This window comes from Cydia fagiglandana, chromosome Z (genome assembly GCF_963556715.1).
Source record: "Cydia fagiglandana chromosome Z, ilCydFagi1.1, whole genome shotgun sequence".
Taxonomy (NCBI): domain Eukaryota; kingdom Metazoa; phylum Arthropoda; class Insecta; order Lepidoptera; family Tortricidae; genus Cydia; species Cydia fagiglandana.
The window spans coordinates 7,417,517-7,442,830 of record NC_085959.1 but is presented as its reverse complement, the minus strand read 5'-3'; the positions used below and the strand labels follow the sequence as shown (position 1 = coordinate 7,442,830).

The 25,314-nt window shown below is 38.4% G+C and overlaps 1 protein-coding gene across 1 annotated transcript; it reads right to left on the bottom strand.

Moving 5' to 3' along the window:
* Window positions 1-1,688: 1,688 nt before the first annotated feature.
* Window positions 1,689-24,254, bottom strand: LOC134678775 (mitogen-activated protein kinase kinase kinase 12-like). The gene is made up of 10 exons (XM_063537475.1): window positions 23,960-24,254; window positions 16,244-16,420; window positions 15,002-15,203; window positions 13,406-13,604; window positions 12,038-12,177; window positions 11,549-11,686; window positions 8,152-8,227; window positions 6,097-6,191; window positions 4,772-4,958; window positions 1,689-4,511 (listed from the first exon to the last, which is right to left on the bottom strand). Exons 1-10 carry the CDS (start codon window positions 24,141-24,143, stop codon window positions 4,371-4,373), a joined length of 1,539 nt encoding a protein of 512 aa, XP_063393545.1. The 5' UTR covers window positions 24,144-24,254; the 3' UTR covers window positions 1,689-4,370.
* Window positions 24,255-25,314: the final 1,060 nt, after the last annotated feature.

Sequence of the window (25,314 nt, the reverse complement as noted above, 5' to 3'; positions counted from 1 at the left end):
TCGAATTTCCTCTTTTTCGCACTTGTATCGTAAATAACTATTTTTGCGACACAGATTTTTGCTGACTACTTTTTCTCATTTGCATGCCTATTGAGTACTTCTCGAGACTTTTCTAATGAGCCTAAGCTCGATGTTTGTGTTTTTCCATCGAGGAGTTCCTTCTTTATCGAAAACGAAAAAAAAATTATTAACTATCGTAACATTTTGTCGCTTTCTAGAGCATTTCTCATATAAATTCTATATGCTACATGCATGCATGCATATTTTTCACCATTTTAAGTTTCTCAAACAGACTAATGAGTGGTGATAAATTAAAACACGACCAAAATTGAGAATGACCTATTCGCACGGGTATTGTACGTTTTACAGTCCATATGGCCCTTTAAACTTTCGACATACGCACGGAAAGTGCTCTTTCCTGCAGTGCGGGAAAGTAAGACCGTATGGACTGTAATAGTCGTTTTTTGACTTTCTAGAGTTGTTGTGGAATGGGGCAATTTTTACCTTACCCCGGCTACCAAGCAACAAAAATATGTTTTTAATTATTTGACTTTTAAACTTGCAATCACCGACCTAACAGAACCATAAGTACAAATTCAGATTAAACTCTTGTTTTATAATAACAGATACTAAAATGACATTTCCGATTGGGAAATAAACTGTGATTTTAGTTTCTGCGATATAAAAACCACACTCAATAGCAAAACCATTGATCCCGATTTAAATGGAAAAAATAACTATTAAATTAATTATTATAAATAAATTAAAAAAAAGTTTCAGACCAGCTAAAACGCTCTACGACTAAATTTCACTTACATTTTAAATAATACGGTTTCATAATCGTATAAACGAAAAGGGACCTTACAGGAGGCCTTGACTCACAGATATTTATTTTTTAGTTGTCAATTTTCTGGTCTACAATATACAGATGTATAGTTAGTTTTTTTAGCATTAGAAAGAACCTGCAAGAAGGTAAGCGATCTTGACATGTCTTTTAATTAAAAACGCTTTTTAAAAATCAAAAACTATTACTTATGAAAGCAGAAGAATATAAATGATCGTATTAGATTCATATTTGTTACATATTTGCCGTTACTTATTTTTAAAATGTGTTTTTTAAATAAAAGACACATCAAGATTGTTTACCTTCTTTCTAATGCTAAAAAAACGAATTATAGTACAAATTATTTTCCATCGTATTTTCACGGAAACTTATCAACGTGTCTTTCTATTTCAGTCATTCTCGGTACAAAAAGTACTGACGTTGACTGAACTTGCATGAAAAACGTTTCCGAGAAAATATTATGGAAAACAAATATGCACTACACTTGTACGACAGTAAGAAAAAGTCAAAGGAAATAAGAAAGATTGAAATAGGTTTGTATATTATAATTAAATCTTTATATAAAATAATAACACATAAATAAGCATACAATGGTATGAAATAAATAAGCGTCTCATATAAAGCCCCTTTGAGTTCGAACAACTAATATCTACCTACTTACAGATGTAGTGCATAATTGTTTTCCATCGTATTTTCTCGGAAACGTTCGTATTTGTCATGCTACTTCAGTCAACGTCAGTACTTTTTGTACCGATACTGACTGAAATAGCAAGACACGTTTGTACAGTCGCCATCAGATATATCGGAGCGGCAAAGGTGTTCACAATATCTGAACACGCACTCTAGCGCCCTGACAATAGAGGCGTGTTCAGATATTTGTGAACACCTTGGCCGCTCCGATATGTCTGATGGCGACTGTACGTTTCCGTGAAAATAATTAATAATTTATGCACTGCATATGTACTTAAAATCTACATAAATCTAAGGAGATTTTAAATAAACTTTGAGATTAAGTAATTTTAGGCCGAATGAGGCCAATTATTATAAATTAACAATTAATTCTTACTAAACTAAGTAAACTCGAAAGGAATGTTCACTGGAATAGTTACATAATCAATGAAATAAGTCTCGTTAAATAATGGAGTCACTATGAGAGTTTTTAAATTTACTATACAAATGTTTAGCAATATTGTCAGAAAAATAAACTATGTATATACAAAAAAAATGTATGTATAATACTCGAAAACTTTTGTCGTAGTTTAAGGCAAGAAGTTAGGTACATAGAATTTTGAACTAATGAAAAACGATAATGATTAAGTATTATTACTAAATTTTAGTTTTAGGTAGACCCTATTCTGGTAAAGCTTAAACAAATACTTACAATAATAAAAAGAATATCTCACTGCCTCTTACATGACATTAATTGGTCAAAGACTTAAAAGAAAATGAGATCTTTTCGGTCTTAGATTAATAAGATCTTTTTAAAATTAAAACATATGTGACCTCCTACGGAAAAAGGTACCTTATGGCGGTTGACGCTTACGCTATTATTAAAGCCGCTCCAATATTATTGCGGCGCTATGCGACATGCGACGTAAGCGCCGGCCGCCATAAGTTACCTTTTTCCATGGAACGTCACATATAAGTAATAAAAGTAAACAAAATTATTCTAGTCGGTTTAGACATCCCCATATTGGTAGACAATAAAGTCATAGTCTTAGAATATTTTGGAAGTTATTTGTTGAAACCACAGACAAAACATCCACCAGACTGAGCATAGTCGCGCTACCCGCTCTGCCACGCATACGGTAAATTGACTCCATGTTCGAGTCGAAAGTGTCTTTGTGTGACGTCCGTGTCTTTGAACGGACCAATCACGGCACGGGACCTCGCTCACCTCGTCCCGCGCACCCCCGCATTTTTGGCATTCGTTGCATGAAATAATTGCTCTAAACTCGGTCTAGAGGATTTCTAGTCTATGGTTGAAACTTTCGTCAAAGTGTTAAATGGAGATGTCCTTTTCTGCAGACTTTTTCAATTAGTAGGTAACTATAATGTAAGTTTTCTTAATATACAGAAGTCCACACATAAGTACTAATAGTCATAAAACATTGTTCGAAAATCACCAGTTTTTCAATACTCGTTATTGTAAATCATTAATGCTCCCATAGGTTCGGTTATTTTCCATTTCCCATTTTAGACTCAAAATATATGAAGGCCCACCCTTATGTACCTATATACCGTTATATAACTACACTACACTCATATACATGGTGTAACATGAGGAAACCGAATAATTATAACCACGCATTTCTGAGGTCACAAGAAGGAAAAAAATTAATATGAGTTTAGGTCAATTTAGCCAAAAAAAAATTGTTTTTGTTTTGTTTTTTCAATTTTTTGAATGTATTTGTACATAAATAATAAATGTTATTGGTAAACTTGTTACTTAAAATGGATTTTTACATTATTTTTTTTCGTAAAACCTTATTTTTGCAAAGTGTTACTTCTCACTTTTTGACATCTATCAATAAGGATATTTAGACTACGTCCCATAGCAGCAACATTACCATCAAAAAGGCCTTTTACATTATGTAACAACAAAAACTTGTTTATTTTTAAATTAATATTATCTCTGAAACTAGGCGTTTTAAAAAAAAAAGTTTATAGGACATTTTTGTCTCTAAATATGATCAGGAATACGCTGTTAGAATTATTCGGTTTACTCATGTTACACCGTGTATATGTATAGGTATTATAGGTAAGTGAAACCAAGAACCCTACATAGAACTTCTATAAAAAGGGTTGTGGTATATCTGCAGCTGACTGTACACTCGCCATCAGATATATCTGCGCGGTCAAGGTGGTTACAAATATCTGAACACACCTCTATTGTGAGGGCGGTAGAGTGCATGTTCAGATATTTTTATTCAAATATTAACAAAAATATGTTTACGGTGGTGCTTTTTTTTTACAAGTATTTTTAGTTTTTTTTTAACAGTCTTGGTAAACGCTTTATGGTCTTTGGGTAATCTATGGTCTATTATTATGTTTTGGTCTATGACTTAGGGGAAATGGGGCGACAGCTTTTCATAACAAACTTAACTATATCTAATATTAACATTATAGAAATACTGTTAATACAGTTTGATGTATATTGATAGGTTCCTTTGTTAGACTTTTATCAATATTTGGGTACCTATTAAAAGAGTTGGAACTAGTTGGGAGCGTGCATACAAATTTTCAAACGCTCCTCTTATATAATAAATAAAAAATCTAAAAAAGTCAAACGAAGGGGCACACCTAAGGTACATCAATTCGTGTCAAAATATCTTTAATAATGTTAACATCAAGTGCAGTACTTGCGTTGAAAAAATCTGCAGTACATTAACTATAGTTCGGCAAGCCATTTCCGTCAGTAGAAAAAGGCGGCAAATTTATAAAATATAGGCGAGAAGGGTCCCACAGAGTAAGTTTGAAAATTCGCGTATTTTTCTACTGCAAAAGTGGGTTTGTCAGAGTATATTTACACTTGAGCAGCGACCTCGTCGATATAATTATCGTTGACCACATCTTTTAATTCGACGTTGCCGTTCTTCTCGACGACGGTATCTGCCGTCTCTTTCTCAAGGTTGTTGTTTTTCACGCCGTTGACGATTGAGGAGAACTGAGGGGAAATAAGAAATTAATTAAAGTAAGGACGCTGAAAACTAAGAATCTCGTACATTGACCCGCCTGTTCCTATCTTTATCGCACGCGCATAATTATATTGCTGCCCCTCGCGAACAGTAGGTAACATTAATCTGCCGATCTTCTGAAAGTGAAGTAAGATATCGATAAAAAAATGTTTCTAACTCTAGCAAGATTGCGAGTCTTTTGTTTTACCGTGAAAATTCCGGGTTCTGGTAATTTTAAATGTTATAATACCTTGTTGGAGTCGGTGAGTAGCGCGGTGCTGGTGTTGAGTTGTTGCTGCGTGATGACGGTGTCCCGCTTCCGCTGCCTCCTGTGCACTGGCTCCACGCGGCCCTTGCCGTCCGACGAGGTCGAGCTCTGTCGGTGGAGCGCCAGTTTCCGGAACCCGCACCGGCATGATTTCAAAGCCTTTTCGCGCCTGAAAGATTAAAGTGGTGAATACATGTTCTACTAAATAATAACTTAGGGAACCTCCAGGAATTATGTTATCGTTTAGAGCAGGGCTGTCCAAACCCCGGCCCGGTGACTGTGTTCCAATCCGTCCCTCCCTTCGGGCAAACACAGCTCCGTTCGGCTCCGAGCAATTATTACAGTTGACACCAATTAACGTCCCTTTGTGTGCACGATCACAGATAAGACAATGGCTTGATTTTTGACAACCCTAAATAGCAGTAAGGGATAGTGCCATACATTAGAAAGGGACAGCATGATTCGACTCTGAACCGCTGTCAAACCACAGAATAAATAATAGTACTAGGTACAGTATACTCACTCTCTAACAAAACGCGTCTGTTACGATCAGGACAGATATGGCCGCTAGGTGACGACAGCGCCACGCGCGGCTTATGACTAGCCACCAAAATTGGTGTGGAACGGTTGTACGTGTAGCTACCTGTTGCAAAGCGACGAAATCGCGGAGTGAGCCACGCCTGGTCAAACTTCGGTTGTGTAGGTAAGTTTCCTTTCTGTACAGTTACACTATGTACGATAAGAGCGTGACCGGTAAAATTTGTATTGCGATATTTTAAACCATTTTCATTCAAACGCCTTCTAATTGTATCTAGAGATATCTTGAACCTTTTTCTTTAGTTTTACTTGCCCAGAAGGCCGAGGACGCAATGATAGTAGTGGATTTTTTGAAAACATCTGCAAGACTCTTTTTAAATACTATGTGGAGGAGGTCTTTTTTATTTTTCCCACGTTCTGGTACGTCGTAATCATTTTTATACTCCATATAATGCTTCAACCACTTAATTACAAACGCCTTCGATTTATTTATATGCAATCAGCTTGGTTTCGTGACTTTTTGGGCCCTTTCAGGTACCTACGTACACAAAAACACGGCCTCATAACGTGACTCGTAAGCGACATTCTTTTTTTTAAATAAAGTTTAGGTGGGAAACTGTAAAAAGTTTTTTTATTATTTTTTACGAAGCATTGTAGGCAAAAGAACATTCTATTCAGCCAGTACTTTTTTTCTGTGTCACATCCTTAAAATACACACTTACACTGGTCACGCTCTTGTCAAACACACTGTATTATGTGACAGCACTTACTCCGTGAGGGCGGCCTCGCGCTGCTCCAGCTGCAGTTTGACGGCGCACGCCTCCATGTACAGCTCGTTGGCGCGCGCCAGTTGCTTCTCGTACACCTACGGGGAAATTGTTCAGGCATAATAAAACCATGTATCATCATCATCATCGGCCTTCGAGACTAGTACATTACAGACTATACAAACAGTGTCAGGTAGGGAGACAAGGTTTTTCGTGGCTGTGTAAGCCAATACGGGAGCGGCAAACACGCCCACAGACCTGGCAGGTGTAATGTGCCCGTGATGAACATGTGTCGGGCTGATGACGCTTGGCTCGTTTACTTGCGAGTGTCTTAAACCAAGCGTCATCTTAAATTTGTCTATAGGCTATATATTTCAAATAGTGCGGGAAATCGCCGTGCTTGCGCCAACCGCGCGACTGCCACACCACTCGCCGGTTATGCTCTAGTTTCCTAGGATAGCGGTGCCGTCATATAGCGGCCGTCTCCATACAAATACTGCGACATCCATATTTAGCCGTATTGTTTAGTATGGAGACGGCCGCTATATGACGGCACCGCTATCCTAGGAAACTAGAGCATTAGTTCCCTCCGTGGCAGAAAAGGGAAACCAGTCGCAACAGAAAACAAACGACGGAGGGCACGCTTTTGCTATGGCGGTGTATTAAAAATTGTTTTATTGTGTAAATACTTTCTGTGACGGTTCTGTGTCTGTGTATCGAGCAGGGGCTCTGCCCCTGACCACAATTGGAGCCGGTTTCCATCACATCATGAGGCGGTTAGCAACAAGTAACTACTGTGTTATTTGTTTATGTTCAAGTTACAATAGTAAGTTTTAGAAAGAAATGTTTAATTTATTTCGACACCAGGGTCGATTAACTATTTCATGTTGATATTCTGTACCATCGGCCAGGAGACAATAGTAGCTTAGTTTCTTAGAAGAGCTGCTGTACCATGTTCTACAAAAGTGCGTAGTAGATGTCCCATTATGGAAAGGCTTTATAACTACCAAAAAATTCATGTTTGGTTCATTTAAACACGAAATAACTAGTATTTTAAGAGTGACCCAGGTCACCCAGGAGACCGTAACCATGGCAACTAGTGACAAGAAAAAGTTGATTCTCTCACCAAATAATACTCATCGAGACAATGGTTGCGAAGCAATTCGTTTGCGTTGTTTTATCACTGAGTTCCCATGGCCATTCCTGTTTCCATCATCAGATCAGCTGGATGTCATCATAATATTGCATTGACATCCGATTTACATATGTATGCAAAATCTCAGCCCAATCGGAAATCTGAGAGTGGGACAAAATTAGCAACCAAGAGTTGACCCACACTGACGTCACTTACTAAAATTCTAACAGACCGGCTAGCATGAGTCGCGTTCTCGCGCGCGAGTCCTTACTTAAAATCGCGCTAGATGTATGGAGTCGCGAGAATGCAGCTCATGTTAACAAGTTTGGACAAGTTAAATAAAAGCTTGTAAATACTGGGCAAAGTCACCACCAAAAAAGTCAGTCAAGATATTGAAATATGATACAGATGTAGTGCATAATTGATTTTCATCGTATTTTCTCGGAAACGTTCGTATTTGTCGTGCCATATCATTCAACATCAATACTTTTTGTACCGAAACTGACTGAAAATAGCAAGACACATTCGTACGGTGTCGTTAAAATACTACGGAAAATTATGCACTACAACTTTACCGTAAAGGGGCCCACTGATTACCAGTCCGCCGGACGGTATCGGCCTGTCAGTTAGAACAAAATGACAGTTCCGAACAACTGACAGGCCGATACCGTCCGACATCCTCCAGACCGAGCAGTCGCGCTACCCCCTCTGCCACGCATATGCTAATTTTACTCCATGTTCGAGTCGAAAGTGTCTTTGTGTGACGTCCGTGTATTTGAATGGACCAATCACGGGACGGGACGTCGCTCACCTCGTCCCGCGCACCCCCGCATTTTTGGCATCATCGGTTGCATAAAATAACTGCTCTAAACTCGGTCTAGAGGATTCCTAGTCTATGATCGGTGGGAACCGTAAGAACTTACCTGTCTGATATCTCGTGCGTGTTTCAGCTCCTCTTTCCTAGTGGCCGTCTCCTGCACGTCGGCCGGCTTCTCGCTCCTACACAATAATAAAAAAGCCTTTTATTTCTCGCCAATATAACTTAAAAAAAACATAAAATTTAAATATTAAACACAATAACTCAATAAGACATGCTTCGTAGAAAGTCACGGTACATTTCCAAATGTCCCTATTCTATCATGCTATTTTTGATGAATTCCTTATTATTATTGATTAATTACTCATTTATTACTATTCCTACACAATAGGCTTCTGTTAATAATCTTTACGGTGTTATACGTTAATGCGCTACCACCATCAATTACCTATTCATATTTATACTATTACAAGTATGTATATACATACATCACTGGCTCAGCGACCCAAAGAGGATCTTGGCCTCTGACACAAGAGAGCGCCACTCTGCTCTATTCTGCGCCACTTCGCGCCAGTTGGGTATTCCGGTTGGGTTTGGGGATTCAGTTGGGTTGGGTAGGGTTGGGGATTCAGTTGGGTTGGGTTGGGTGGGGTTGGGGATTCAGTTGGGTTGGGTTGGGTGGGGTTGGGGGTTCAGTTGGGTTGGGTTGGGTGGGGTTGGGGATTCAGTTGGGTTGGGTTGGGTGGGGTTGGGGATTCAGTTGGGTTGGGTGGGGTTGGGGATTCATTTGGGTTGGGTTGGGTGGGGTTGGGGAGTTGGGGATTAGAAGTATGTATTAGAACAAATAAAATTATTTTCAGAAAATATTTTTATTTGTTTTTATTTCAAGTAGAAACACTCCATACAAATTATAAACTAAAATAAATGTCATTTGCCTACTATGAAAAGGTGACCAAGGCGCCTTCAGTGCCCCAGGCTGGAATCGAACCAGCGTCCTTTGCTATCGCGGCAGGTGCCTGTGCCATTCGGCCCCCGGGCCACAGCGGCATAGGTAAAATTTTTCCAAGTATATGCACTTCTTACTGAATGACCAGGAGTCGCTAATGGCGACTCCTGGCCATCTCTAAGGTAGAACAGTACGGTTCGGACCTTCTAGGCGGTTTCTTCGGAGTATGGAGGTCTTGGGTCACTTTTTCTTAGTATATGACATTTAGGGTCGATGGCTCAAACATTCCCTCGCCGTTAAAGCGTTCGCTAAATTTTATTGTATGCATGTAAAAATATAACTGATGCATAAACATTTTTTGCTTTCCTCGTACTCTTTTTTTTGCCTTTAACAGAATAAACTATTGTTTCTCTTACCCCAACTTTATACTAAAATAGTAAGATAAAATTAGTAAGTACCTATCAAAAACTCAGCGAGTATCAAAAAGTTGAGCGCAATCGAAAATGTCGTCAAAAGGAGGGTGCGATATAGGGCGCAGAGTAGACGAGCGGCGCTCGGCGCGGCGAGCGGCAACTCAAGGTCGTTCGTACGTGGCCAGTGATATGTGACGTCCCACGGTCAAAGGTACCTTATGGCGGGTATGGAGTTATGCATACCCCAGTAATCTACAATAAATAAGCTATCGATAACACAAAAGATCAACCTCCTAAGTTGCGTAGTTACAGAGATATGATTTTTTGAAAATAATGTTGTGAAATTAGCAACTTTACGATAGAGGTGTTTTAAGTTTAGCCGCCTAAAAAACTATGTTCCTGAAGTAAGTTACATAGTTGACTACAAATAATAATACCTTATATATCTGAGATTAAAAAAATGTTGCGACTTGTTCTGAAATGCAAATAGAAACCTTTGATATCGACTGATTTATGTGTATACTAACCAATCTCTTGAAAATAAAGTTTTATTTCATTTTCACGATTGATTGCAATGAGCTCTCAAGATTTAAATTTTATCTATTATAAAACGACACTGAGAGACAGTTTAAGCAAAAAACAATACCGATTTAAAGGTGATAATATATTTATTGACTTTTTCATATAAAATCAGAAAATTGAATATTTTTACTTTTAATGTAACACACAATCAATTTTTCTGTGCACATATGAAAGAAATTCTGTCATTCAAATGAAATAAATCCTAAACCCCCAACTAAATACTATATTTAACCCCTTATGCCACTTTAAACTTACATAACAATAACCTAGTTCATTTTAGATTTCATCAACTCTCAATAGCCCTTACACCCTGGCGGGTGCTGCCTCTGCGTGCGTCCCATGACACGGGTAAGGGCAGCATCCGCTCGGTGTACCCCTTACATTTCATTAAAGTGTCAAAAGGGCCTCTACGTGTTGGCTTCGGCTCCGCGCACGCCTCCCAAAGGTCCGGAACACCATTGTTCCGTGATGGGAAAGACATACAGTATTTGCTCCATACATTTACGAAAAGGTACCTTATGGAAATAAATCTAATAATACATCACTACAAAACATTAATCACATTGAAGTTTATCTTTTATGAATAGAAAATATTAATTTACATTAAACTGCCACAAATTTAATTAGTTCTTCGTCATAATAATCTTAAAAAAGACCAATAATTTGTATGTAATGAAAAGGTACCTTGTGGTTAAGTTACATGATGAGGCATGATGATGATGGAACAGTTAGGATAAACTAATAATATTTAGGGGTAAAGATGGTATAAATCGTCTATTTCTTATCAATAATATATTTTGGTTGCCATTGAAGACAAGCGGCATTGAGGTTCAATGACCTCAGATATTCCATAAGGTAATGCGTCGGGTATTGGCATTTATCAGCAAACCAATGGCTGATTTATTGCATGCGACCCAACCAAATGAAGATTATTCTAGTCAAGAAAGACTTGACGTGAGTAACTTTGGTATAATAGCAGGCTACTTGGATTTGTAATGTCGGTCGATGTACGGTTATAACATTTGCTAGGCGCCCCAACTAGAACTGAAATTATCAAATTAGTTTTGCAGAATGCTAATACAGTTCTCTACCAAACTTCTTTTCCCGTATTGACTAGTTTTTTTGGGAATTTTCAATCTTTTTTCCATAAGGTACCTTTTCACTAAACTCTGAGACGACATTACTAACTAACTTATAACAGAAATAAGAACAGGTAAACAAACGTTACGCATTAAGGTTTCAGATCACACAATAAAAAAAAATTGAGCATTTTTTCGCCTCTTTACAAAACATTTCATATCTCCGAAACTAGAAACCCTCATAAGGTACCTTTTCCCGTGGAACGTCACATATTATAAAACCATATAAGTTATACACGTTCTAAAACTGAAGCGTTTACCTTGTACAAACTGTACAAGCTTCTTTTAGTCGCGGCTAGGCAAGCGAATAATACGCACGTGCTAACGAGCTCCCGCTCACCGAAAGAGATAGGACCAGCTTATATTTAACAATGCGCCCAGTTCGCGGCCTTAACGATGTAAATTAATGCATATTGTACATACTTGGTGTAGAGCTGCGCCATGCCCTCCTGCACTTCTTTCTTCCAGGTCTGCTGGGTCACGCTGAAGGTCTCCTGGTGGATCTCTGCGAACTCGTCGCCGGCTATCTCTAGGTGCGCCGCTATTATTTTGAAGGGTGGCCTAGAAACAACGTTGTGCTAAATTATAATGTTTATTTCGGCCCCTTTCGCCGTGCTTGTAAGGCATGTCCTTACGAAGTAATATAGTAATAGGTCTATTATTGCACCATACCTTTGGCCTATAGTCGAGTAGATGGCGTACATCACTATCAAAGTCAAATGGCGTTCTAACAGTTTTATCTTATGTTGAAAGATGGCATTAATTTTACAAAGTCTACATAATTTACTTTGACAATCAGTCTCTATACACTCTATTCTCTTTGCCGCGACGAAATGAGCCCTATTTTATGTCTTATATATCAGTCTACGGCGGTTAAAAGGTTAAATAAAAGCTTGTAAAATGTCTGTTAACCTGTTTTTAGGCGTCCTGTTCCAGCATTGAGTGAGCAAGAGCTGCATACTGTCGGGCACTGTGGCGGGAACGGGCAGGGAGATGGTGTCGGTGCCGACGCCCCACATGATGGCGTGCGTCTCCATGTTCTTATAAGGTATCTGGAGACATTATTTGGTAAATGAAGTCAGTTTAGGGCCCTTACAGACGAGCGACAGTACGCCAGCGAGCGCCCGCGACAGCAATCGGCGATCATCGGTGACTGTCGCCGATACAACGCGGCGATCGCTATCGTGTCGCAGCGCGCACTCGTCGATGTGTGTGTGTGTGTGTGTGTGTGTGTGTGCGCGTGTGTGTGTGTGCGTGTGTGTGTAATGTGTGTGTGTGTGTGTGTAGTAGTATCACTTGCTCCCTCTAACGCATAAATGCGTCCCTTGGAGTGGCCGGCGCTGGCCCATCGTGTAGAGGAGCCATAACAAACATGAATATGAAAAATAAAAATGGTATATGTATACACGTCAGTTGTGTGACACACGTCAGTTGTTTAACAAAAACATAGGCCCATCGTGTAGAGGAGCCATGACGATTGATTCACCAAAGGTGTCACACAAGCGCGTCGCCTTACCCCCTTATTCATAAAACTTACTGGGCTGTTTACGGGAATGATTTAGTTAAATTTTGTTTTATCCCTTTTTTACAAATACATAAGTCAAAATTGTCATTTTGTCTCCTCATCTGTCGATAAGGATAAGGCCAAAAAACGATTATAAGCTAATTGAGGTTTGTAGCGCGTTTATGAAACGGGCAAAGTTATAACCGACGAAGTGGACAAATTGGAATAGCGGGCAAAGTTGTATTATATCATAAAATACCTACTAATTAAAAGCGAGCAAAGTTGGAATTTATAAAGTATATAAAACGGGCAAAGTTATAACCGAAGAAGTGGACAAATTGGAATAGCGGGCAATGTTGTATTAATTTATATCATAAAATACCTACTAATTAAAGCGAGCAAAGTTGGCATTTCTAAAGTATATAAAATGGGCAAAGTTATAACCGAACAAGGCCGAACGTCAAAATAGTACGGAAAAAATACAACGTAACGACGTGGAGAAGTAGAACGTGAACAATATAAAAAAAGTTATTAAGACGCACTAATCTAACAATCTAACGACTTTAGTTACATATATTAAGAATTTTATTTAGTTTAAGATATATATGTATATTATCATGTCATTTTCTCGAACTCCCCATCGGCACACAAACCTCCTCAAGGTTTTTTCTTTGCCCACGATGGGTCTTGTAATAATAATAACGTACTTTTGTTGTTCAATAAACTAAAAAAAAGTGGGCAAAGTTGAATTTGAAGAAAAAAATATGTGCACTCGCCTCCTGTGTGAGAAGTTCCCATAAGACGACGCCGAAGGACCAGACGTCGACGCGCTCCGAGCACGGCTCGTGGCGGATCACCTCGGGCGCCATCCAGGCCACGGTGCCCGTGAACGACATGATGGCGCTCACGTCGTTCCACTCGCGCGACGTGCCGAAGTCAGACACCTTCACCACCAGGTTGTCCGCTATCAGGATGCTGGAAGGCATGGTATAATAAAATAATACAATAAAATAACAATAACATAACCTTCCAGCATAGTCTAATAAAACATGGTCTTCTCTTCCCAGAGTGGCACAAGCCTACGTCACAATAACATGGCCGCTATATATAGCACTACTGCATATTATTATAAAGCGCTGTCGCATGATGACGTAGGCTTGTGTCAGTCACGTGGTCGGAAGAGAGTACCAGGTAGTATACAGTATGTAGGCTTGTGTCACTCTGGGAAGAGAAGACCATGTTTTATTAGACTATGCTGAAAGGTTACAAGTAGGTTACAATTCCAGTTGGTTTAAAAAGTGAGAAACTAAGTGAAAGTGAGATCTTTACGCCATATATCTATTTATTATTCTAAGGCTCACAGTCCTACCTGTAGGACTTATTACGTTCGATGAAATTTAAATCATTTTCAATTGGAATAGAGTTGCATTTATATGTTTCCATTCATTTTTCAAACGAATCAAAATTAATTGTGTTCCTACACTGTAGATTCAAATTTTACTGACTTTTAAAAAAAAATTCTTATATGACTGGGCGTTAGGAGGATAAATAATGTTCGAAATTTCCACTCTAAGACTCAGAGCGGAGGATTTTTTGCGTATTTTTAAGTTGCATTAAGATATTTTTATTATTTGTGTTACAAACATATTTCTTATGACATGCAAAATTATGTATACACAAATTAACTAAAAGTTAGTTAATGACGCCCGTATCTCATTTATACTTTAAATTGGCACAGTTTTCTCACTGGGCAAAGTTGCATTGTAATCAGGCAAATTCACGTGTGTGGGCAAAGCTATTAATTGTAAAACAAAGTATAAGTAGTTTTTTTTAACTCTACGAGTACCTATGTAGATTAGTATAGTTTCAGGGCTTTTTTTAGGGTTCCGTACCCAAAGGGTAAAACGGGACCCTATTACTAAGACTTCGCTGTCCGTCCGTCCGTCTGTCACCAGGCTGTATCTCACGAACCGTGATAGCTAGACAGTTGAAATTTTCACAGATGATGTATTTCTGTTGCCGCTATAACAACAAATACTAAAAACAGAATAAAATAAAGATTTAAATGGGGCTCCCATACAACAAACGTGATTTTTGATCAAAGTTAAGCAACGTCGGGAGGGGTCAGTACTTGGATGGGTGACCGTTTTTTTTTTGCTTTTTTTTTGTTTTTTTTTGCATTATGGTACGGAACCCTTCGTGCGCGAGTCCGACTCGCACTTGCCCGGTTTTTAATCTCTACATATGTAAAGTTAAATAAAGATCCTAGAGATAGAGTTATGACTATGTATTAAGAGTATAAGTGTTTTGGCATATCTGTAAACTTATACTTGTATTTATTTAAAGAACAAAGAATAATAATAAACACTTACTTTGGACTCTTAAGATCCCTGTGTATAATCTTGTGACTGTGCAAATAAGCCATGCCGTTTGCTATCTCTTTCGCCCACTTGAGGATCTGTTTGGGCGCGAAGAGGGAGCCACTGTGCAGGAACTCGAAGAGCGGCCCGTACTGGCAGTATTCCATGACCACGCAGTAAGTGGGGGGCTTGGTCACTACCCCGCGGAAGCGGACTGGAAGAAGGGACCTTATTATTAGTGTGCTAAAGACGATAATAAACTACCGCTTCTCCATAAAAAAGTAGTCCTCATTTTGCTCCCTGGATATTGACAATTGATATATGGGCTTTGATTGTTTTTTTTTTATTATTATTACAAGAGATAGAAGCGAATTACAATAATTAAAAACCCTTTACTCTGACATTAACTAAACCGAAAAATGAATATATTGTCACAGTCTATAAATCAATACAGTCATTTGACGATGCCGTCTAGACTCGACAGGGCAACCGTGCGAGGGTTGCGCGCACCCGAGCTGCATACATCGCCATTGTTAGTAGCTCGGTACTACTTACACGGCTAGCGTGTCTTATTTGAAATGTTTGTAATTTTTGGGCAGTTGTGTAAAAGTTTGTCACAACCTTACTGTGTAATATTTAAAACATTTCGCGTTTTAAACACCATACTAACTCACATTTAACGGGTCTATCGCGAATTTGAACACATATTAACTCACAGTTATAGACGGGTCTATCGCGAATTTATTTTTATTGTTTAGTGAGGTGTCGGCATTTACGAAAGCATCAAAGGCGTCGGTCCACTGTTACTTTTTAAACTGTGGGTAACAATGTGTATTAGACTAACCTATGTTGTCATGGTTAAGTTTCCTGAGGTGTTTGATGTCCGTCTCGGCGGGGTCGCGCAGTTTCTTCACGGCCACCATTTCGTTGTTAATCTGTCCGCCGTACACGACGCCCTGGGCGCCGGACCCTAGGTACACCAGGTTCGTGATCGCCTCCGCTGGTATCTCCCATTTTAAACTGTGGGTAATAATGTGTATTAGACTAACCTATGTTGTCATGGTTGAGTTTCCTGAGGTGTTTGATGTCCGTCTCGGCGGGGTCGCGCAGTTTCTTCACGGCCACCATTTCGTTGTTAATCTGTCCGCCGTACACGACGCCCTGGGCGCCGGACCCGAGGTACACCAGGTTCGTGATCGCCTCCGCTGGTATCTCCCATTTTAAACTGTGGGTAATAATGTGTATTAGACTAACCTATGTTGTCATGGTTGAGTTTCCTGAGGTGTTTGATGTCCGTCTCGGCGGGGTCGCGTAGTTTCTTCACGGCCACCATTTCGTTGTTAATCTGTCCGCCGTACACGACGCCCTGGGCGCCGGACCCGAGGTACACCAGGTTCGTGATCGCCTCCGCTGGTATCTCCCATTTTTCTTCTAAATAAATAATTATGGTCAGTTTTTGTCGTAGGTACTTGTAAAAAATTACATCATAGAGCCACCCCACATTGGCGTCTCCCGAGCGTCGGCGTCTAGTCTAATCTATAGCTGTATATACTATAGGTATTAGTGGCGTGAAATTAGTTTCGAGACATTAGTTTTACGTACAGTTTCACGTGTGATTTAATATTTTCGTAATGCGCAGGCAGAAAAAATTGTGACACGCTCTTATGGCTCTACAAATAAGATCGTGTCAGATATTTATGCGGCCTTCGTTGTGTAACATATTATTGTAGGTGACTGAACACATACTCCACTTACAGAAAGCATTTAATACAATTTTCTCACTACAGAGGCAGTCCCAAGGCCAGCATAATTTGGTCCAGAGATCCGAACTATCTATGTGTTATCATGTATCACATCTATACTGGTTTTGAAAACTCAGGTGAAGGTCATAACATTCAACTGTCCCCAGCATCAGGGACCAGGGACGCGTTCCTAGAACTATCCATGGAATAACTCGGGGCATGCGAACTTCGCCTTTGTGCAGTGGCCATCAGATATATCGGCGCGGCCAAGGTGCTCAGAAATATCTGAACACGCCTCTATTGGCAAGGCGTGCGTGTGACTTGTGAGCACCTCGGCCGCTCCTATATATGTGATGGCGACTGTTAAAGTGCAAATTTGATTTTAAGATCCTTAGAAAGTGTAGTGTGCAGAGATTTTTTTATCTGATGCCTTTAAAGTGCCTTTAAACGAGCAACTCTTGTTTATTTATTTATATATATACTTCTTTATATTTTATATATATATATTTCGGGGATCTCGGAAACGGCTCTGACGATTTCGATGAAATTTGCTATATGGGGGTTTTCGGGGGCGATAAATCGATCTAGCTAGGTTTTATCTCTGGGAAAAGGCACATTTTGAGTTTTTATATGTTTTCCGAGCAAAGCTCGGTCTCCCAGATATTACTGGATTTACGTACGATGAGACGTCTATCTCGTACTAAAGGTCGTATCTCGGTTGGATTTTTCACGGAGCGCCGCCATTTTAGAAAACTTGGGAACCTTGAGAACCACGCATGCGCGCGCATCTGCACAAATCATTTAAATATGAGCTTTGTGGGGTGGGCGCAGAGCACATTATCGATTGCAGCGCGGAGCGCAACGCGCAGATCAAGGTTAGGGGTTAGAGGTTGTGGTGTAATGGCCGACTATAAAAATGTACAAGTTGCATCATGTTACGCTTTTATGCAATGTTATATGTATGTCAAAAAGTTTTGAAATTTTGTTAAATATCGTGTTTTGTTCTGGTAAAATTAATATGTATAGTGTATACCGTATTTTCTTATTGTAAAATAGACATAATATTTATAAAGTAATACATTTTCTGCAACAGGAGAAAGTAGTATTGATAGTGCAGGCCGAAAAAAAAAGGAATACAATGTGTTCTGATGATGCAAGAAAATCAATTTGTTATAAAAGGTTTTTTTTATTTTTGAAGTGAAAACTTCTTTAGCGTCGCTGTGCACTTTTTGTGATGGGGAAAAAATGTTAAACTCGTAACAGGTATCACGTGAAGTAATACGGACACGTGACCTGATCGAAAAACTGTTACAATGAGTTTTTCTTTATTGATTTAAATGTCATCTTGTGAGTTTCCCTCTTAGGGGTTTCAAGTAATGCGACGAAATAACGGTAGATGGCGTTAACGTCAATTATACATAGTGCGTCATTGAGTTTTCACTTCTGCCGGAACTCCCGGAGTGCAGCCCGTTGTTTTTTTTTTATCTTTCAATGTCTTATCAGTAGATAACAAGTACATTTCAATTTCATTACAAAGTGAGACAAAATCTGAATCAAAAACGATCTGCGAAAGACTGCAGGCAGATGCTGGAGGCGGCAAGCTGAAGACAGGGCGCTTTGGCGCTCTTTAGGGGAGGGCTATGTCCAGCAGTGGACTAACATAGCCTGATGATGATGATAAAACCATTTCTTTTTGCATTAACATGAAGACATTTTCACGTAGGCACATAATAATATTCGCAGATTGCTAGTGGCATTATGATGTGAATTTGTAATCCAGACACAACTTGTAGTGTAGTAAATAAAGGTAGTGGACCCCGCAGTAATTCCTCAGCCAGAAAAAGCTTTACAGTATGATAAAGTATCAATAAATAAAAAGTATTGTATAAATTTCCAAAGAATAATAATAATAGTATTTAAGTAAATACCTAAAGTCTTAAATCGTTAATATCTTTTTACGGAAAATTGCTCCATTTAAACTTTCTTCTCCGGACATGTTCATGTAACGTATTGCAACAATATATGAAATATCAAAAATAAAACCCCCGCAGAAATACCAATATTAACAAAATATAATTTTTTGGCGTGGCTTGGACCGGAAAATTGCTTAGTCTAATTTTTTCACTGGAGTGCCATTTTATTGCCGATTTATACATACAAATTGAAAATATACTTTTTTTCAGAAATTGCCTTTTTACTCGCTGTGGAAAATTTCTCTATCCATTTTATTTATTTAATTAAGTTCACAGTTTTCTTTCCATTCAACTATAAAAACATCCAAAAAAATAACGAGCGTATTCAAAACTAAACATATCGGGAGCAGTGTATAGGGATGACAGTTCTTTTTGATATTTTGGATTTAAGTATATATGTGACTACTTAGTATATATTTAAAAAGAAATCAGGCTGATAAATTTTCCACTCTCAGTTTTTTATAGTTCTAAAATACATAAACTTGGGTATGCATTTTTTTTTGGATTTTCTTACCCACTACGCCAAATTATATTCTAAGATCATATAAGAAGGAAAAAATGGCAGAGCAATTTTCCGATGAAAATGAGCGCCAAAAAAGGAATTATCGTAAAAAAAATATTCTCATGTTTGACAAAAGTTTTAGATTGTTTTCTAGTATCACATACTGATACAAATAACTTATTTGGTAAAATAATTTTGGACGGAGGAATTACTCGGTTCAATATATAAACAGATTTGTATTTTTACGTATAAATACCTAACTTAGGAGTGGTTTTTTTTTGGATATTTATATGTTAGTTTCGGCTCATACTATACAATTATTATTATTATAGCCTCTTTATTTCCATAACTCTTTTTTAGTTTCTGTTAAAATATGTTTTTATGCTGTTGTTTCTGTTGTTTTTCCTCCTTTCGTGAGGTATGGATCCCGTTTGGGTAAAGGCCTCCTCCCATTTCTTCCATAAATGTCTGTGTTTGGCATTGTACATCCAGTCTTTTCCTGCAACCTTTACTATGTCATCAGTCCACCGTTTGACTGGTTTGCCAACTTTCCTCTTGGCTGGTAATGGTCCTTTCCATCTTGTTGTTAGTGTTGTCCATCTGTCATCTGTATATCTTGAAATATGTCCTGCCCATTGCCATTTGAGCTTAAGGGCTTGTGTGAGCGCATCTTTGACGTTTGTTTTTATTCTTATAGTGTCGTTTTTAATTTTGTGCATTTTGTTTATTCCCAGTATGCTTCTTTCCATGGCTCGTTGTGTGGTGTTTATTTTTTGTTTGATCTTGTTGGTGTAAGTCCACGTTTGACATCCGTATAATAAACTAGGCAGAAGGCATGTGTCCATTACTATTCTTTTTATCTTCATACTAAATTTTCCTTTCAGAATTTCTTTGAATGACCAAAACTTTCGCCATGTAATATTTTTCCTTCTATCTACCTCTTCCTCGTTATTAGTCCGTGAAAAGGAAATTTGCTTGCCCAGGTATATGTATTTCTTTACATATTCAATTGTATTTCCTTTTACATTGATGGGGGTGTCAAGGCTATTAGTCATTACCTTCGTTTTGCTTCTGTTCATTTGTAAGCCTACTTCATCGCTTTCCTTGTCTAGTGTCTGTAACATATTTTCTAGTTGTTTAGCTCTTTCTGCAAATATGATTATGTCATCTGCAAACCGCAGGTGCGTTAGGCGACATCCATCAATGTTAATACCATATCCAGTCCAGTTTATGTTTTTAAAAATATTTTCTAGTACGGCAATGAAAAGCTTGGGTGACAGAGGGTCGCCTTGCCTTACTCCTCTTTCAATTTTGATATGATCTCCTCTTCTTTCAAGTTTAACTCTGCTTGTGCTATTTGAGTATATGTGTTTGATGATATTTATGTATTTCTGTTCTACTCCTGACACTTTTAGTGCGTTCCAGATTGAGTTGTGACTGATGCTGTCAAAGGCTTTGCTGTAGTCAACAAAAGCAACATATAGTGGTTTCCTGAATTCATTAAATTTTTCAATTAGTTGTTCCACTACATGTATATGATCGGTTGTGCTAAAGCCTGAGCGGAAGCCTGCCTGTTCTCTTGGTTGTGCGGTGTCGATTTTTATAGCAATTCTTTTCAGTATAATCAATGTGAAGAGCTTGTAGACACTTGTCAGTAGGCTAATGGGTCTGTAATTTCCAATATCTAATGGGTCTCCTTTTTTATATATTAGTACTATATCAGAAGAGCACCATTGTTTTGGTACTATTTCAAATTCTAGTATCATATTAAATAGCTTTTTTAAGTGTTTAAGTAAAATTGGAGCTCCTAGTTTTTTTTTGGATATTTATATGTTAGTTTCGGCTCATACTATACAATAACCAAGCAAAATTTCATCGACTGAGAAATTAATGCATGGGTCTCCATACAACAACTTGCTTCGTTTACTACACTATTGTAACTGATGTAATTTACATAAGTGTTAAATTTCTCATACCCCTTACTACTGGCAAATTCTCACACCAGAATGATAAGAAGTTATAATTCCAAAGCTTTAAAGTTATATAATATGGTACAGTCAGCCAAGAAAGTGGTTTACCACTTTTCGACTCTATCAGTCAGATAATAGAGTTGAAAAGTGGTAAACCACTTTCTTGACTGACCATACCTGGTTAGTTCAATTATTAAAAAAATGTATATTATGTTTAATAATTAATATCTGGGAGACCGAGCTTTGCCCGGAAAACATATAGAAATTCAAAAATGCGTGTTTACCCAGAGATAATACCTAGCTAGATCGATTTATCGCCCCCGAAAACCCCCATATAGGTAGCTAAATTCATTGAAACCGTTAGAGCCATTTCAGAGATCCCCGAAATATATTATTATCTGTATAAACAAGAATTGCTTGTTTAAAAGTATTAGATTAGATAAAGTTTAAACACACAAACATTAAAACTTGGATCTAGATATTTATTTTCAAGTTGGATACTAATTGAAATCCCTGTTAACTGATTGAAAAATTATATGATTTAAATTTTAAATAATAGTTTATAAATGAATAAAATGAATACACAAAACAAAAGGGTGATCTTTTTACCATAGGAATACAAGGAAAATGAATAAAGTTTCAAGAAGTGGAGTAGGTACAATTTCACATGACATGACACTAGATGATACAAAGAGAATACTTATGTGAAATATTATACCGACAAGTTTGAAAAAAAAATAGGCATAAAATAAACCTCACCGACTTCAAGATAAAAAAAGAGGAGGTTCTTCAGTTGTATGTTTTTTTCCAATATGAGTTGAAAATATAGTATTTAATGTATAGTTGTATTAAGAACAATAATGTTAATGTATGCCTTCTATAATATAATAAATGTCACAAAGAGGACTTCATTGAAGAATACAAGCCATTTAGTAAGGACTTGATATAGAAAATGTCAGTAGTCAGTTTTGGAAGGATGATTCTCACCCTGCTTATGTAGCCAATAGTCCTGGCTTGGTAACGGCATTAGTTGTGTGACAAGTGTTTACTATGTATTTAACTATGTGTATATTATATAGTATAACGTAGTATGACGGGAACACGCAGACTGGACAAAGTAAGAAACGAAGACCTAAGACAAAAAACAAAAGTGACCGACATACTCACCAAAATAGACCAGCAGAGGTGGAGATGGGCTGGCCACATGCTGAGAGAGAGACGGGAGAAATGGTGTAAGACTGTAACGGATTGGTACCCAAGAGGCTGTACACGGAGCCAGAGGAGACCTCGAACAAGATGGGAGGACGAACTCAGACTCACAGCGGGCCCGAACTGGCGAAGAGTGGCCCACGACAGACCTCAATGGAAAGAGCTAGAGGAGGCCTTTGCCAAGCGGCACACTGAGATAAGAGATATACTCTAACTCAGAACAAAGGGGCTAGATAGATAGATATTATATAATATAATATATTGTTGTCTGAGTACCCACAACACATGCCTTCTTGAGCGTACTGTGGGATTCAGTCAATTTGTGTAAAGATGTTCCATAATATTACATATTTAATTAGTATGGCCTTCATTGTTAACACGACAAGTTGTGCCACGCAAGAAGTTCACAAAGTTATGTGAAAAATGGCAACAATAGCAGAAAAGAGAGCTGAAGGAAGGCAATGAAGCCCAAGCTTTAATCTCTTGCATCTTCCAAGTTTTGAAACATTTGCAAAATAATAATGTTAAGATAAACCAACTACACCCTCACTGCATTATGAGGTGTTTTCAAAGAGCACAAGGTCACCACACATTTTACTAGTAAAATGCCGCTATTCAAACACCACAACTGGGTTGCATTCTACACCAATTTATACTAAAACAGCCCACACCCTTACAAGCTTCTTTTATGGAAATATTTCTATCATACACACTTGTGTACAATATTGCCCACTTATATATCATTAGTACTCACTGATGATCATAACTATTGTAGGCACAACTCAAATAAGCAGTCACACTGCCATACTAAATTTGTGGTGACCTTGATTGTCATATGTGCTCCGTCTGGTAGTTGAGGTGGTCCGTAAGTGAACATTACCAACCTTAACCAGCGGCTCAGAAGCCTTGGATTTACAACACTTGTCTACCATCACCATCTCTACCGGTAAGTTCTAGTCTCGGTAGATGATGATGTATATTTTAGATTACTGACACAGATAATTTTTAGTGTGACCCTCAATTGTGTACAAATATGACACTATTATTTCCCTGGGTACTAAATCCAAAAAGATAAATAGTTATATCAGCTGTAAGCCATAGGACTCAGCTGGAGCGAGGCCAAGATGATTGCTGAAGATAGAATGGCATGGAAGGATCTTGTGAGGTGTTTAGACCCTCCACAAGAGACCCCGGGGTGCCCTAGGACAATAAACAACAACAAACTATTTACCTTCTTCAGGTGGCTTTTCCCTCCAACAGTAGAGTCTATGCAAAATATCGAACATTTTCCAAAATTCAAATTTCGAATGTTATCATCAGTCAACAAGTTGTTGTCACGGAGAACGTACCGAGAACTGCCAATAATTGCAGATCCCCCAGGCGTCCAAGGTAACGGGTCAAGGACCAATGTCAAGGCTCCATAGCGAGGTAAAACGAGACTTGTAACAAGCGTTTAAGGACGAGTATCCTACAGGATGCGCGCGCTGACGTAAAATCAATTCCTATGCAACCCTGTAGGCTCGCGCATAGACCTTGAATGCATCGCATCCCGGGAGGTTAAAAATAGTACCTACCTAGCGCTGGCTTCTCTGCCGGCGGGCGGAACACGGAGATAACTGATGAGAAGCACCCCATCACTCCTTCCAGCCAAAAAAGCTTCTTTTCTTCATCATCAGCGCTTGGACGAAGTTGAAATTTGTCATTGAAAATCCCGCCGTCTATATCGTCCTGCCCGTCCGGGCAACCGTTACCGTCCATCGTTGCTAATGACGCATTCACTTACAAATCTAACACATTTTGAAAGGATATTGGATTTCAAAACAAATTTTAAGTTCACTTGAGAAGCTACACGCACAACACCGCGATGCCTGAAAGCAAAGTTTACGCTGTCTATGGCAGACAATGGCAGTCAATAGACAAAGTAGAATTGAGTAAAACATCCTGTTCATGAGCGACACAGAAACTTTAAAGTACGGTGTACACTGTGCATTTTCGTCAAACAAACAAAACGAGGAATAAGAATAAGAATAATAACGGCCATAGATAAGTGTCCTTTTTTATTTTCATTTTTGTTTACTGTTGAACATAAAATAAATAAAATTTGACATTAAATTTAAACTGCATAGAATGCAGTATTATATTATATATGGAAATTATATTCTTTAATAGAAAGGCAACAGGAAGCAGGCAACGAACCAGCAGTTCTTAATAATAAATACCATTTTCAAAGGATTGACAGAGAGAATCATAGAATCTTTGTCTTACACTAGTACTAGTACAGTCAGCCAAGAAAGTGGTCTACCACTTTTCGACTCTATCATATGATTGATAGAGTCGAAAAGTGGTAGACCACTTTCTTGGCTGACCGTACCTTAAAGGAAAGGATGAGTATTGTTTTCCTGGTTTTTACTGACTGACAAATTGGTTTGACCAACTATAGCACATACGGTGTTAGCACTTGTCCACAGTAACTTGTGTACTTATGTAATTCTTGTTTTTAGGGTTCCGTACCCAAAGGGTAAAACGGGACCCTATTACTAAGACTTCGCTGTCCGTCCGTCCGTCCGTCCGTCCGTCAGTCACCCGGCTGTATCTCACGAACCGTGATAGCTAGACAGTTGAAATTTTCACAGATGATGTATTTCTGTTGCCGCTATAACAACAAATACTAAAAACAGAATAAAATAAAGATTTAAATGGGGCTCCCATACAACAAACGTGATTTTTGACCAAAGTTAAGCAACGTCGGGAGTGGTCAGTACTTGGATGGGTGACCGTTTTTATTTTTGCTTTATTTTTGTTTTTTTTTTGCATTATGGTACGGAACCCTTCGTGCCCGAGTCCGACTCGCACTTGCCCGGTTTTTTAAATTTGTGAATGGCTCTATTAAATAGGTTGCTGTATTAGCGACCTGAGTGTTTTAAATTAT